Source organism: Gymnodraco acuticeps, unplaced genomic scaffold (assembly GCF_902827175.1).
Source record: "Gymnodraco acuticeps unplaced genomic scaffold, fGymAcu1.1, whole genome shotgun sequence".
Classification (NCBI taxonomy): Eukaryota; Metazoa; Chordata; class Actinopteri; order Perciformes; family Bathydraconidae; genus Gymnodraco; species Gymnodraco acuticeps.
The window spans coordinates 3,180,849-3,194,907 of record NW_022991375.1 but is presented as its reverse complement, the minus strand read 5'-3'; the positions used below and the strand labels follow the sequence as shown (position 1 = coordinate 3,194,907).

The 14,059-nt window shown below is 40.7% G+C and overlaps 1 protein-coding gene across 1 annotated transcript in view; it reads left to right on the top strand.

Moving 5' to 3' along the window:
• Positions 1–297: 297 nt before the first annotated feature.
• The window catches only part of rapgef5a (Rap guanine nucleotide exchange factor (GEF) 5a), a 51,851-nt gene continuing 38,089 nt past the window's right edge, over positions 298–14,059 (top strand). Inside the window, exon 1 of the mRNA XM_034240838.1 lies at positions 298–668. Within this exon, the coding sequence (XP_034096729.1) occupies positions 525–668 (144 nt within the window). The 5' untranslated portion in view covers positions 298–524. The remainder of the gene's footprint in view (positions 669–14,059) is intronic.

Below are 14,059 nucleotides of genomic sequence, written 5' to 3'. Positions count from 1 at the left end.
TTGCATTGTACACTGTAGCTACTGTGCATTTGACAATAAAGCCTTTGAATCCTTTGAATCTCACACACACAAACACTTTCTTTGGTTTTTAATTGCATGTTATTGTTGGCATATACGTTTAATGTTTTGCTCATGTTGTAACACCTTGTACAACATGCTTTGGCACTTTTATGTTTTCGATATGGTCGTGCCAATAAAGCCCCTTTGAATTTAAATGAAGGGTGGAAGTGATGCAATGATTTTTTGCACCTGTGACCTCCCCCCCTCCCACCCACACATCAACCTGGTAGTGAGGAGTAGGACGCGCGAGCCATTGGGTGGAGTGGAGCAGCCTCGCGTGCTGCGGAATACACATTCAGTAGGTCGTGCAGTTTTTGCAGATGCAGGTCGCTGAGTGTGAGCTCGAGGTAGAGGGGGAAATGGCGAACGGGCGCGGGCGGCAGTGCGCCTTGTGAGGATACATTAAAAACTCCGGAGCGGTGGCAGGCGGTAGCTCGAGGACAGACAGGAGCAGGAGGGGGACCATGGAGGACTCGGAGCCCGCAGAGGACGGCTTGCTCGCGGGTTTACGATGGAACCGGAGCGCACGAGACCAGGCTCAGCTGAAACACAAAATCCGGGATCTGCCTGGACTACTGAAGCACGGGCTGCACCTGCGGAAGAAGAGCGTGAGTATTTCCGAAAAACTGACCCTTGAGTGACTGTCCGTCCTTCCGTGTTTTTATGTTTTGATAAACCGTAGCAACGTTTTATCTTTTTAACCGTGAGTTTTACCGACCCCTCGCTCTGTGCTGCGAGGCTATTTCGTAACCCCGTCACGACTCAGGTGTTTTCATTTTGTTACTGTCGCAGAGGCAATGTGTGTGCGCGTGTGTGTGTCCGTGCGTTCGTGCTACATGCATAATAACTAGAATTGCGTTTGGATACCATGCCTTCACACTCCGGTAGTCAAGGCAACACTATCCCTATCCAACAAATTCACTACATACGCACATACATGCATACACTAAGAAAAATATATTGGGTTATCTGTCATATATTCTTTTTATTATTCTATTAATTATAGGTTATTGTTTTTTATAAACGTGAAAATGCCCGTCACAAGTTCTGAAAGCTCAAGGTGATCGTCCACCTTGAAATACCTTGTTTTTTTCCTATACCTGCTATCCAGTACTCAAAGATAATCCCTTTGAAATCATATAAAACAAAGAGGAATCAAATCCTCGTATTTGTAGAATAGTATATGGCTGTTGCAGATTATTTTTCTCTTGATTCTGATTCAGTTGAACTAATGCTTTATCTCTATTATTTAGTAAACTAAAATCCCAATCCTGGTAAGGCACATTTGTAGATCCACCATCAGCATTTTCTCTCATGGGCTCTCTGGTTCTGTTGTGTGATGATGGGTCTAGTAAGCAGTAAATGTGTGTGACACCGTGTTCCCTGATGTGGAACGAACACACCTGACAAGCCAAATGTCTGCTCACAGTGTCCGCTCAGCTCATCTTTATCTCATCTGTGGCAGGCAGGAAAAACGGGTCCCTGTGGGAATCAGGGACACATTGCCAAGTCTTCCAGTCTCTAAGGGGCCGAATGTGCTAAAAATATGCAACATTTGTGGTGGAAAGCCACTGTGGACTGAGGTGATGAACAGTTTATGTCACGTTACAAGTGATGTTTAAAGGACTTACATGTCAAGGCTGCTCAGTGTTCTTGTTACCTGTCTGTATAATATGATTAAATCCTCTCGGTGTAGAAACATCTCAACCATAGATAATCCTGTAATGAACTGCAGAACAGAATATGCAAATAAGAACGACCAAATACGAGTCCAGACAACAACATTACACTGAAACCACGAAGGCTGGATGAATCAGTGGATTACTTCCCTATTGAGTATTACAGAGGTTTTAAAATTATGAAGCTACATCAATCATGTCAGAAGCTGGTTTACTGTCAAAATAGCAGACTGTTTTTAATTGTGACATGAAGCGTATCATCTTTGTGTTTTGGTTGAATAGCCAAGCTGAAGAGAAGGAAAGACTGAGTAGATGAAGAAAACATATTGAGCTTTCTTTCTCATCTAACATGGTGTGCGTGTGGGTTAGTGTGATGAGGCGTGGGTAAGTAGTGTGAAGGTATGGCTGTTCTGTGCGGACTGGTCCTCTCCAGACACCACAGTCGGCTATGCTTCACCACACACACACACACACATGCACACACGCACACACACACACACACACACACACACACACACACACACACACACACACACACACACACACACACACACACACACACACACACACACACTTCCTTATCTATTCATTCTCCAAAAATATGTGTGAGAGGGAATACTAGTGATGGTTTTTTTGTTTTGCACTAATGGCACAGAATTGAAATAGCTAAAAAGAAAATAATAACCTAATCTAAAATCAAAGAAGTTACAGGGGGGCACCTGCACATATTGTTGTTGTTGACCCATCCATCTTAAACATTTGTTGCTATGATGTATTCAGCCCTGTAAAAGTGCTGGAATAAAGAGTCTGAAATAGACGTCAAATTACCTCATGAGCTTCTTTGATGTGCGCTGACAGTTAATGAAGTACTTGGAACTGGAGTTATTGTCGCCTTAGGTTTTATGCTGCAGCGACTTCACTTTTGAAAATCCTGTTTTACTTTATTCTCTGTTGTGACTTGTTCTGGCATTCATCCTTTATTGGCTACAATATGATGGGAGCAGAAACATGTTCTTAAAGGAGCTGACTTTTGAACGTGCAGGTCACTTCCCAGGGGGCTCTCTGTCTGTACAGCTGGTAGAAATTTGCATCAAGCTAGTATTCTTTTCTACTTTTCCAAAGACTGGACCACAGCTCAGTCAAGTGTTTTGAGAGCCACTTAATGGTCAGCCACTCAAAACACATATGCAGTCAGTGTACCTCACGTTTGATACTGTCAGAGTAAAACATACAGACGCTGACAGGTCCCACTGATTTATAGTGTTTTTTTCTGTTTTAACAGCACCCTTAAGCAAGTCTTCTGCAACCAGTTTTACTTTTTTGCTGACACCAAAACAGACGCAGAACCAGTGTGTGTGCTGCAGCGTGAGACATAAAACTTTCTTCATCGATACTGCTGCCAACAGCAATCAGAAAACAGCCGACTGCTAAGACTTTCTCACTGCATGCATGTGTGTTTTTCAGTTTCCTTTTTAATGCAGTTGATTTCTTAATGTAAGCCAGAGAGAGAGGAAATACGGAGGAGCATTTTCTTTTTACAAATAATGTTAAAACAAAGTGTAATGGTGGTGCACCCCCACATTTATTACGCCATTTTGTTTGAGGTTGCAGCTTTTTCATTTTTCTTTGAATGAATTCATGGCAGACGACACGCTTGAAATTATTTGGATAAAGAACATGCTGCAAAAGCAACAAAATATGATGAAAGGGTTTACTTTATATGCAATACATTTTTTTACAAGGGACATTTGGACATAATACAATATACACTTAATCTGAAAAACCTAGGCAGCCCCCTCAGCACCCCCCCTTCCCGCGTTCATTCGCGCTGTCTCGCAGACCCCACGCAGCAAGCAGGAAATGAACCCAGCTCACACTGTCCGCTCCTCGCAGCAGCGAGCCGCGTAACGTTCCGCCAAACTCGGCACCCAGACCCCCCGCAACATTCTCATCTGTTTGTCCTTAATGGTGTCATTTTCTGGTTGCTAACACCATTGTAACACATAATCACTGATGATCCGCTGTAACGGTGGTGATTTCATCAGAACAGAGTGGGCGAGCTGACCAATCAGAGCACAGGGAGGGGGTGGCAGGAGCTCCAACAAGGCGTTTAGGACAGAGTGAATACACATACTATACAGAGATGCTGTATGTGAAACCAATGTGAGTTTGGAAAATTGCACAATATAAATCTATTTTAGTATACCTCAACAATGGAATTATGATCAGTAGAAATGGCCATGACATGGGACCTTTTTAAAAGGACTAAAAATACACAGCACACAACTGTATGTAAATGTACAGTATGCTACTTGAAACATAATTTAAACTGTCGCATGGTAATGTAAGCTATCAGACTTTATGAACACTGTAGTAGTAGTAGTAGTAGAACCTTTATTTATCCAGGAACACTGTCTAAGGGGGTAGTTGATGATACTCCTCAGAAGATTATCTCATTTCTGCATAATACATGCAGTGAAATAGTGGCTTGTGATGTGTTTTTATGACTGCCAGCCATACTTTCACATCCATAACTGCATTATATATTGAGATAAAGAAGATGAGTGAAGGGTGCAGAGAGGCCCAACACACATTCAACCCCCACTTACTGTATAAACTCACACACACTATCACTGTAATCAGTGTATTTGACTGAAACGATTAGTATTGGTGACACGAATGCTAATTCTTCTTCCAAACTTTAGGAATGTACTTGACTTATGAACAATTATCAATGTCCATATGTAGAACTAGCAAAGGCTGATACAAGTCAAATAAGATGACAAAGGACCAAAGACTTTTTGATTGAGATTTATGGGATTAAAATAAATAACAATCAATTGGCAAGCAACGTAAATGAGAGTTTGAAAACAATGTTATGATCTAAGATGGTTTAAAAATAACAGCTGGAAGGATCTATTTTCAAGACAAAACAACCTTTTAAAAATATAAATCATGACCATCAACTCTGGTCTAATGATGTACAAAATATTCTTGTGTCGGGATGCAAATGCTAACAATTAATCTGCATGTATCTTTTCAATTATTGAACTGACAGTTTGATCTTTAAAATGAACGAAGGTAAACATAGTGCAGCTTAAAAATGTAAAAAGGCCAATTCAACATTAAATAGCTTGTCCAATAAGAGTCCAGTGTATATTCTGTTCTAACGTTCTAACCAGCAAATCTTCACAGCTGAGACGCTGAAACCATTGTTACAGTATATGTTGAGGGACAATTACTAATAAAAGCCGGTTATATCAACAAGTACACTATAGATTATTGTAAGCCAAAGGTCATGTGTGTTGCTGGCAGATAGGCGTGGTCTAGCATGTCGTTTTTTTTACAGCTTTACGGTATGTGGCCGTTTCTCAATCTCGAGGAAACTGGCTTCCAAGCCAATATTTCAAGGATACTACGTCATCGAGTGCCGCCGAAGGACTGTTCCAATCTCCAGCATACTTGGAATTCCACCAAGGCCGCGTCCTTGGTTTGGGGGTAATTTCGAGGCTGCACATGGGTAGACTTCAAGTCCTTAAAATCCCCACAATGCTTTGCGCACGGACCAATTTCCCCAAATCTGTGGTGGAAAATGTAAGGCGGGGCCTCTCATATGACGCACACCTGCACACTTGCTAGCCTGTTCCACTCTTCGTTTTCCGAATGCCAGGAAGGATTCTTGCCTAGCTTCTGAAGCAAGTGACTCGGAAGACATGTGCTACCAAGCAAGCATCCTCGCGATTGAGAAACGGCCTGAGTGTGTGTGCATCCATTGAGCAGTAGGTGCTTTGATGTCTCCATTTTGACTTCCTTGTATGACGAATCTGTCAAGGAGTCGACAGGAGCTTAGTGTGAATGTGTGTGGGGGGGGGGGGGGGATTTGCCAAGTATGCCGTGCTGCAGCTCTTCACTGTGCTCAACAATCTAATCTGAGAGTAATCCATTTCTTTGCAGATAATGACCTCGCTCTCTACTGCTCTTTCTCTCTTTCTGTATACACACTTTCTTTGAAGTCATGAAACCGATAAGCATGCCAGCATGTGTTCTCTCTTTATTGCTCTCACTCCTCTTCTCTTTTTTCCCTGACACTGTCTCTCTGTCTCCGGTACTGATGGCAGTATACTGTGTGATGGAGGAGTGTATGTTTGTGAAAAAAATCAGACGCAGACAAATAGACTCGCAGGAACATGGGCAGCAGACATGTCTCTCATCGTGAGATACAGTATGAATGAAACTCCTCTCGGGCTGGTGTGACTTGAAGAGATGATGGTGGAGAAACAAAGACCTCTGCAGAGATCTGTGTTCACCAGACTGAGAGACAAAGAGATGGAGAGATAAGATAGAGCGACCGAGACAAAAGAGAAAGAAGGAGCAAGACCGAAATAGCGAGAGTCGGAAACAATTTACAATGTAAAGCCAGCCAGCCAATGTGCTTGGCTGGCTGGTGTGCTCTACTTAACCCCCAGTCCAAATGCTGCATGTCGACACAGAAAAAAATCTCCTCTCATATTTACTGATATCTCGGGAGGACGTCCACGCAGAGCTGTTTATCATGTGAAACTCCACGCTTGTGTTTTATTACAGAAGGGGGGGAAAAAAACATTTTCTTCTACAACTTTTTCTGTAACATCTGATTTTCAAACAGTAATTCACAGTCACTAAGTCCATTTCCTGAAACCCAAGATGGCCTTTTTCACATTGCTTATTTTTCCGACTGACGAGCCAAAAAGAGTGCTGGTGAGAGATTTGGTTACCTTCAGAAGAGCAGGTTTCCGGTCTTTATGCGATGCTAAGCTAACTTGCTGCTTACTGTAGCATTGTATTTATTGAACACCAATGAGAGTAATATCAATCGTCTTTGGTAACGCTCTAAGAAGCAAAAACGTCTATTCCTTTTAGATCAAATTCTACTTTTTTGTCATAAAAATCAATGAAATATAGTTTAGCATCTTGCTAGGGCAATGAGTGCAAAGTATTTTTACATATGAATACATACAGTATGATTTATTAGGTATGTAATTCCATAGAAATATTTTATATACACTATAGATCAAATATATATATATTTGATCTATAGTGTATATCAAATATTTCTATATTTCCTAGTGTGTATATATATATATATATATATATATATATATATATATATATACACACACAATATGGACAGTAGTGAAAAGTATAAATACACTATAGAGAGGCGAAGTCACGCCCATCTACTTCCGGTCCATGGGACCCCGGAAGCGAAAAATTATACATTGAATTCAATGGAGAGAGAAAACGTATCTTTTGATCCCGTTTGAATTGTGCCACGAACTACACATATGATGTTTGTCAATCTTAAACGATCATTTCCATGTCAAAAAAGTCACATTTTGTCGTAAAACTGTTGAAATATAAGACTATGAAAAATACGCGACTACAAATCCCAAATCCCATTCTGGGTCGCGTAAGTGATGTCACAGGCGATAATGCTCCAAGTGGTTGGTTCACTTTTACAAGATGCCTGTGTGCTTTGTACCAGGTTGTAATCACAAAAGTGATCATACCACTTGCTCGTTCTATCGCTTCCCGTCTGATGAAAGGACCAGGAGTCGCTGGATCAGACATATCAGGTAATATCATAGGTAATATACATGTTGTGCATGGAACATAGTCAAGTTAGCTACCTAGCTAGTAGCGACGAGTAGCGAGCACGTTAGTTAGCATTACATTACTTAGCCTTGTCATTTTTAGTAGCCTTACCATGAAGTTATTATTTTATTACATGAAGTAAACCAAAATGTTAAACGGTAACCAAACATGATGCTAAGTATTTCGTGAAACTTTTGAAGAGTAGCCTACTGCGCCCTCCACCGGGTGCTAAGGAAGCAGTCAGGGAGAGTCGCAGGCAGGCAGGCAGGGAGCTTTGCATGACATTCTTCTGGACGTGTTTCATTGTGATGACAGTGAGAGTGAGTCAATCTGTTTGTTGGAAAGACAGTCGTTGTGTGCTTACTGAGAGAAAATTATTAGAAGAGATAATTATTCAAAGTGTTGTTACTGACCTTTTTCTCTTTTATTTTCTTTACCTCACCTGTAACTGCTGAGAAGTTGAGGAACATGCACACTGACCTGCTCTGGCATTTGGTTATGGTATATTATGTATATACATCAAAGGCACAATGCACCCCCCAGAGACACACATGTATTGAGTGTGATATTTTGCATAGGTCATGTGAAATCATCTTTACATACTAGAAAACTGTAGGAGCGGCAACTTGTTTTGAAATTGAATTTTTAATATCCGATAATAAAGTTGATCTGTTTTCTTTATTCTTCTCTCTTCCCAGCTCCACCCATCACCGTTCTCTGTTCCTGCAGGTCTTGCTTGCTAATCAATGCTCATATTTTTTTACACAATTACAAATAAAGTCATTGTATTGTATGACATGAAGTTGTGCTTCATTCGGAGTCAATAATAAATTCATTCTGCCTTCAACTGCACAATGATTGTGGACTGCACCGACATCCATGTAGCTGCCCCCCAGTAAGATGAACCAAGCAAAGAGGGTCACCATCATGCCCAAGGACATCCAGCTGGCCCGCCGCATCCGCCGGAGAGAGGGCTTAGACTGACCTGAGACCAGCACACCCAAACACAACGGCTCTTTTAAGAGCCACCTACAGTTTCAAAGAGTTGCAATCCTACGTTATTATAATGATTAAACTGGTTCATGTATCACTTAGTTTACTGAACCGTGATGAATGAAATAAATTAGTGAGGTAGTGGTTTACTGAAGTTACAAAGACATTAATATATGAGTAATAGGTCAGTGTAAGCAAGCTTCTGTCAATTATGGATCATTCAAACTATTTATATAAAAATATGTAATAAAGTTCTAAAACAAGTATTCGGTATATTCCTTGATAGCTTTTGGAGAAGGTTGTTTTTAAGTTGACTAAAATCTATCGTTTCAACTGTTTCACTTTATAAAAAGGGAACAGGTGAGTAGAGCATCATTGAGTTTCTTATTCTGTCAGTAAATTATCCAAATTAAATGTTTTTCATTATTTTAGTCAACCCTAAACAAATTGATTGTACCTTTTTAAATGACCTTACATGGTTGGCAAAGTTAAATTAACTTCCGAAAATCAAATCTGTTCTGAGAAAAAACTAATAAATGTTTAAAGATAGGAACTTGCCATCCCACTGAAAAACAGTCCGTAGAGATTTAAAGGCGTAGTTGTAGTTCAGTCTAACGTTTCATTTGGATTCATTTGACAACAGTCAACTATTTTCATAAAAAAAAATAAATAAATTCAAAGTCAACGTTATTGTCAATCTTACTCAGTTTGTGTTTATAGACAGAGATCAAAAAGACGTTTAAATAAAATTATACAATTTACAGATATGTATACAAATATATATATCCTATATACACCATCATGTATACTGATGGTGTATGATGTAGAAGGAAGTGTGGTAGATAACAAGTAAATATAGAGTTACATACAGATCCATGTTACAGCAAAAGATGGAATAACTCAGAAGCACGCAGTATAATAATAATTACATGCAACAATTAAATAACTGCTCAGCATCTCCACCACAATCCCAATCTGCTGTGTCCTGTTTTCCTCCCCTCTGCATAACACCCCATCACACATACGAAACACAACGCAGAGTCCGAGGGTGTTAAGAGTATGTTTATTTAAATGTGCTCCTCTCTACTGGCCAACACAGGGAGCATATGCTGGGTGTAGAATTGTTCCAGGAGGAGGAGATTTCCATGCCATGCAGGGTCTTTAGGGATGGGGATGATGATCGCCTCCTTCGTGGTCCACACAACAAAGTAGCAGAGACTCCGGTCTGTGATGTGCAGCTGCCCTTGGACCTGGTGCCAGTATGGGTGATTCTCCTTGAGAATATATGACCCACCCTCCTAACGAAGACAGAAGGATGGTAACTGGACTGCCTCCGTGATGGTCATGTTCCTCTGGCTGTGTGGACACTTCACCTCCAGCAGGGCAGATGGCTGCACAAGTCCATCAGGTGATGCTTCCCAAACACCCGACTCACTCACAAAGAGACCAGACTCGATTCGAACACTGTCACTTGATAGGCCTCCACAATAGCCTTCACCCCTTCGGCCTCGTTTACAACCCCCCAGTTGACAGTTGGCGATGTCTCTGGCCAGTGGGTTGTATGTCTCCTCTCACTGTTGGTATAGTTGAGACACCGGCTGGACTACTTTTTAAGTGCCAGGCTTCCTCCACTGGCACTCAACATCTGTGGAGCTGATCTGCCACATGGCAAATATTGCCAATGCTGCAGCGTGGCTGCATTTGTACATCCCCTGTGCACAATCACAGACAGCGCTCTGCATCGCGCCATCGTCTCCCATGCTGATCTGTAAAAATAAAGTAAGTACCATTTGTTAGCATGCTATAATAGATTGAATGAGCAATAATACAAGGATGGTCCGGATCTGGGGGTGGGAAGGTTTATTTGTCCATAGTTTTGTCCTCTTGTCTGATTGTTGTTATTGTTTGTTTTTTCTGTATTTTTTGTAATTTGTGTTGTATTGGTTGTGATTGTACATTGTATTTTTCTAAATGTGTATGAATACATTTTTGAAAAACATTTGATCAACAATAAAAAAGGATTTGGTCAGGATCTAGACTCAGTGTGTAGTTTATTAATTAATCAATGCTCTCTACATTAGGAAAACACATACCGGTGTACCAGAGGGAGTCACACACAGCTGTGCCTAGATAACCAAAATCCTTGAATCAACACACAGCAAATAAAGTCAAATGACACAACGAGAAAAAGGAGATCACACATACAGTATAATCGATATAAAACTGGCCACTTCAATCTGAAGAGCAACTAAAACAAAACACGGGAGTGTACCTTGTTCTTGTGAACACTAATGTTATCCACAGCATACACAGAGACCACGAATTTCTTAAGGAGAAAACTAGTTACTAAAACAAAACACGTTAGTGTACCTTGTTAGCTAATGTTAGTTAGCTGACATTAACGTTACACATTTCACTCATATTACTCACCGAAACCTTGTAAAGCCGGTCCCGCTGCTCTTACAGAACCGACTAACTCCCCTTTCGTGTATGTACAGCTCTCAACATGCCCAGACTTGTAGTGATGTTCACCTCGTTTTATACTTTTCGCCTCATTCTGAAAGAAACGGGTGAAATTTGCTAACGTGACGGCCGTCTTTGTGATGGTGACGCGTTTTGTGCGAGACCAGAGACCTGTAGTTCACTGAGCGGTTTCACACAAAAAAATGTTTAATTTCACAGTTTTACGACACATTTTTATTTTTTTGACTTGTAAAATGTTCTTTTAAATTGACAAACATCATATGTGTCATTCGTGGCACAATTCAAACGGGATCAAAAGATAACCTTTCTCTCTCCATTGACTTCAATGTATAATTTTCCGCTTCCGGGGTCCCATGGAGGCTCCCGGAAGGGGAGGGACTTCGCCTCTCTATGGGTCTGATGTGTACAGTTTAGACCAGGGGTGTCAAACTCAAATACACAGTGGGCCAAAATAAGAAAATGGGCACTAGTCGAAGGCCGGACTGGTTCAATGTTTATTGCAAAACTTATTGAAATGAACTTATTGCACAGAATAAACCTGGAACTAACAAAGCTTAAATGATTGCCTATAAAAACAACATTAAACATTAAATAATCAGTTGCATTAATTTCTTATGGCTCTATCTGCAGCTTTTCCTGAGTCATTTCTTATGATTACATTTTTCCACAGGCCAACAACAGCTTCAACAAAACTATTTCCCTCAAAGAAAAAACCAAACATGCCCTGTTGTCGTGAGAGAAAAAGTGCAGAAGGAAACGTCCATTGAAACTCAGTGTGCTGCTCAGTGATGCTAGTTCAAGTCAGATACTTGGCAGATGCAAGTTCATCAATGTTTGGGCCCCGGGCCTTGAGTTTCACACATGTGGTTTAGACAGTGGTATAAATAAATGCCTGAAGGTTGAGTGTGCATCAAGATTTATAGTCACCTTCCAAGTGAGACCTGTGCTAAAAAGCCAAAAGATGAGCTAGTTCACCAGTTAATTACTAACAGAATAGAGATGAATTAGCTTCTTCCTTCACCTGTTTCACTTCTTACAAGGTAATATCTCTTTACTTATGTTTATTTAAATCCTTCTGAACTACCCACACATCCCATTTCAATATTTACCAAAGACAACTAACATTATACTTCACACTCAACCCTCTGAGAAGCTGAATCTATCATTATTTGTGATAATAAAGAATAAGTAAAAACCTTGTGTTATGATGAATCTACACTTAGTATGATATGCATAACACATCATCGTAGAGAAGGTATAATATTGAAAAGCAATGCATTTGTTTTTTAAGAATGAGCAAACCTAATCATCTTGAGGCTACTTGCTTTGGAACATTAGTACTTAGTTCATCTGTCTGGGTAATCCAGCGTATCTGAAGAGTTTATTTAGGTTTTTATTCCATAAAAACTATACTGCTATAAACTGTCAACAATGATTGAGGCTCTGAATTTAGTGCATCGATATACATTTAATAATGTACGAAGCAATGCTTGTTCTGTCTCCAATCTTTATGTTTTGACTCACATTGAAACATATTTGACCCTGTTTTAACGGCTGTAATCAGCATGCCCATTTCTATATTTCAAAGAACAATGTTCCGTCCTGTTAATGCTGACCTTACAAGCCATTTGATTTTAACGTAAATGATATATACTTAGTTCTTGATTAACTCTATACATCTGTGAACATTCTTCCAAATAACACAACTGTGCATCATTCGCCTTCCTTTCTATAGCAGTGATTGCCAGCTCATGGGCTCCTGAACAAAGCAGCGCCTAACCCTTTGATTACACTGTAATCATATACTGTATACCTTCATTCGGTTCAACTGTATGATGAAGCATACTGTACTGTAGGTGAGCTGTGATCATGTGTGTGTCCTCGCTTGTGTGTGTGTGCGATATCGTGGACACTATCATCGCTCTAATGAGATCACACACCGCTCTACATTTCTGTAATCATTTATTTCATTTTCTTTCAACTCAAAGCCACCGACGTGCATTCCTCTCGCTCTCTATCTTTGTCTAACTCACCTTTTCTCTCTTTTACGATCACAATTAAAACGATCTCTGCCTCTCACCCCCCCCCCCCCCCCCCCCCCCCCCCCATCGCTCTCCCGCTCAATCTGTCATCTTCATATCCCCCTCATATATTCTGTTGTGATTTGTTCTGCCTCCCTCTCTTCCTATCCTCTTGCACACTAGCACATTTATATTTCCTCCTCCACATCCATCTTCCACAGTGGCTTCGTTGCATTTCATTTGTTCAAGCATCTGATCTCTCTGTGTCTTCCCATTCTTCATCATCAGGCGAAGGGCAGCAGCAATTTCCAGAGGGAATCAAACCCACGACTCTATCACTGATCCCTTTTCCCTGACTGAGCTCACAGAGCAGTTACACGCCTATTGCAGGAGACTCTCGTGCTGACTTTAATGAACGCTGGCAACGTGATCGTCATCCTAATCCAGTTCGTATTTTATCAGTGATGCGCTGCCATGGTGGTTTCAAAGACTAATCTGATTTGTTTTTCTTGCACCATATCCGCTGATAATAATGCTGTATACTTGCAAGACTGTGTACAAAGGCAATTGCTTTATTAACATCGACAAAATATATCCTGCTGGGGGAAAAGGCCTTTATCTTCAAAGCGTTCAAAGGCCTGCTGCATAAAAGCATGCCCTCTGCATGACACTGCCATGACCAATATGCATTTCATATAAAATGATCAAACCAAAGTAGAACGTCTTCTACTTTGGTTTATACTTGTTTCTTCATTATCTCAGACAACTTTTTTATGGACACTAAAGCAGGATTTCTGTAGTGTACTTTTCTCCAAATCTCTTGTTCACTGCTTTGAAAATGCACTGGTATTTTTTCCCCAATAGTTCTTTATACACACTTTTTACAGATTTGTTCTTAAAGGTGGGGTAGGTAAGTTTGAGAAACCGGCTCGAGATACACGGTTTGTTATATTCCATGGAATGCTCTTAACATCCCGATAGCGATGAATATCTGAAGTGCTTTGACAAAAAATCCATAAAAAATGTCATCTGTGGAAGCCGTGGCGCTGTAAAAAGCACGACCAATCATTTTAGCCGGCCCGGCTAAAGTAACTGGATGGCCTACCTGCCTGTCAGCCTTCCATCTGTGCACAAACTTATTTCGTGCCCTCATTGGTCATGTGCGCGTTCGTGTGTGTTGGAGGAGGG